Source organism: Eimeria mitis, genomic scaffold, assembly GCF_000499745.2.
Source record: "Eimeria mitis Houghton genomic scaffold, Emh_scaff1546, whole genome shotgun sequence".
In the NCBI taxonomy this organism is placed as follows: domain Eukaryota; phylum Apicomplexa; class Conoidasida; order Eucoccidiorida; family Eimeriidae; genus Eimeria; species Eimeria mitis.
The window spans coordinates 9,759-10,329 of NW_013569726.1; the positions used below are offsets into that span (position 1 = coordinate 9,759).

The 571-nt window shown below is 47.1% G+C and overlaps 1 protein-coding gene across 1 annotated transcript in view; it reads left to right on the forward strand.

The window, feature by feature from the left end:
- EMH_0039260 (uncharacterized protein) overlaps positions 1 to 417 on the forward strand; it is a gene marked incomplete at both ends in the record, with an annotated part of 1,624 nt that extends 1,207 nt beyond the window's left edge. Inside the window, one exon of the mRNA XM_013495373.1 lies at positions 261 to 417. Within this exon, the coding sequence (XP_013350827.1) occupies positions 261 to 417 (157 nt within the window). The remainder of the gene's footprint in view (positions 1 to 260) is intronic.
- Between the last annotated feature and the right edge of the window lie 154 nt (positions 418 to 571).

Sequence of the window (571 nt, forward strand, 5' to 3'; positions counted from 1 at the left end):
GGAAACTTCAGCTAGCCCGAATTTACTTGAAGATGAAGGCGGAGGTGAAGAAACACCGACAGAAACTTTAACAAAGGATGCTGTACTTTTCTGTCAACTCAAGCCTGCAGCGGAGAAGGATTCGGCCCCCTTTGAGTGAGTTTTGGGCTTCGGCAGATGTCTTCGATGAGGAGAATTTCGGAGGGTGTAGGGTTTAGGGCTTAGGACTGCAGATGCTCTCTCTGATTATGCGTTCGTACGTTTGTTTCCTTTCTCTTCAGTGAGGAGTATTTCAACGGGCTTATAGAACGAACCACTCAATTAAAAGATATGACAAAAGACGACCTGAAGAATTCTGTTGGAAATGGCCCTGTAGCAACGGCCTCTACGATTCTAATTGCCGGTTTGGTTGCTATGCTGACAGCCGTCTCTGCCTAGGGTTCAACTTGTCTCTAGCTAATCCGCAAGTTGTCCCGCTTCGTCTTCAGCTAGTGTACACAGCGCTTTGCAAGTCAAGCAGCGTTTATTGGCCTCTAGTTGGGAATCACCCCTTTCTGCATGAACAGCCAACCTTTAGCTGCTGTTTCAAACA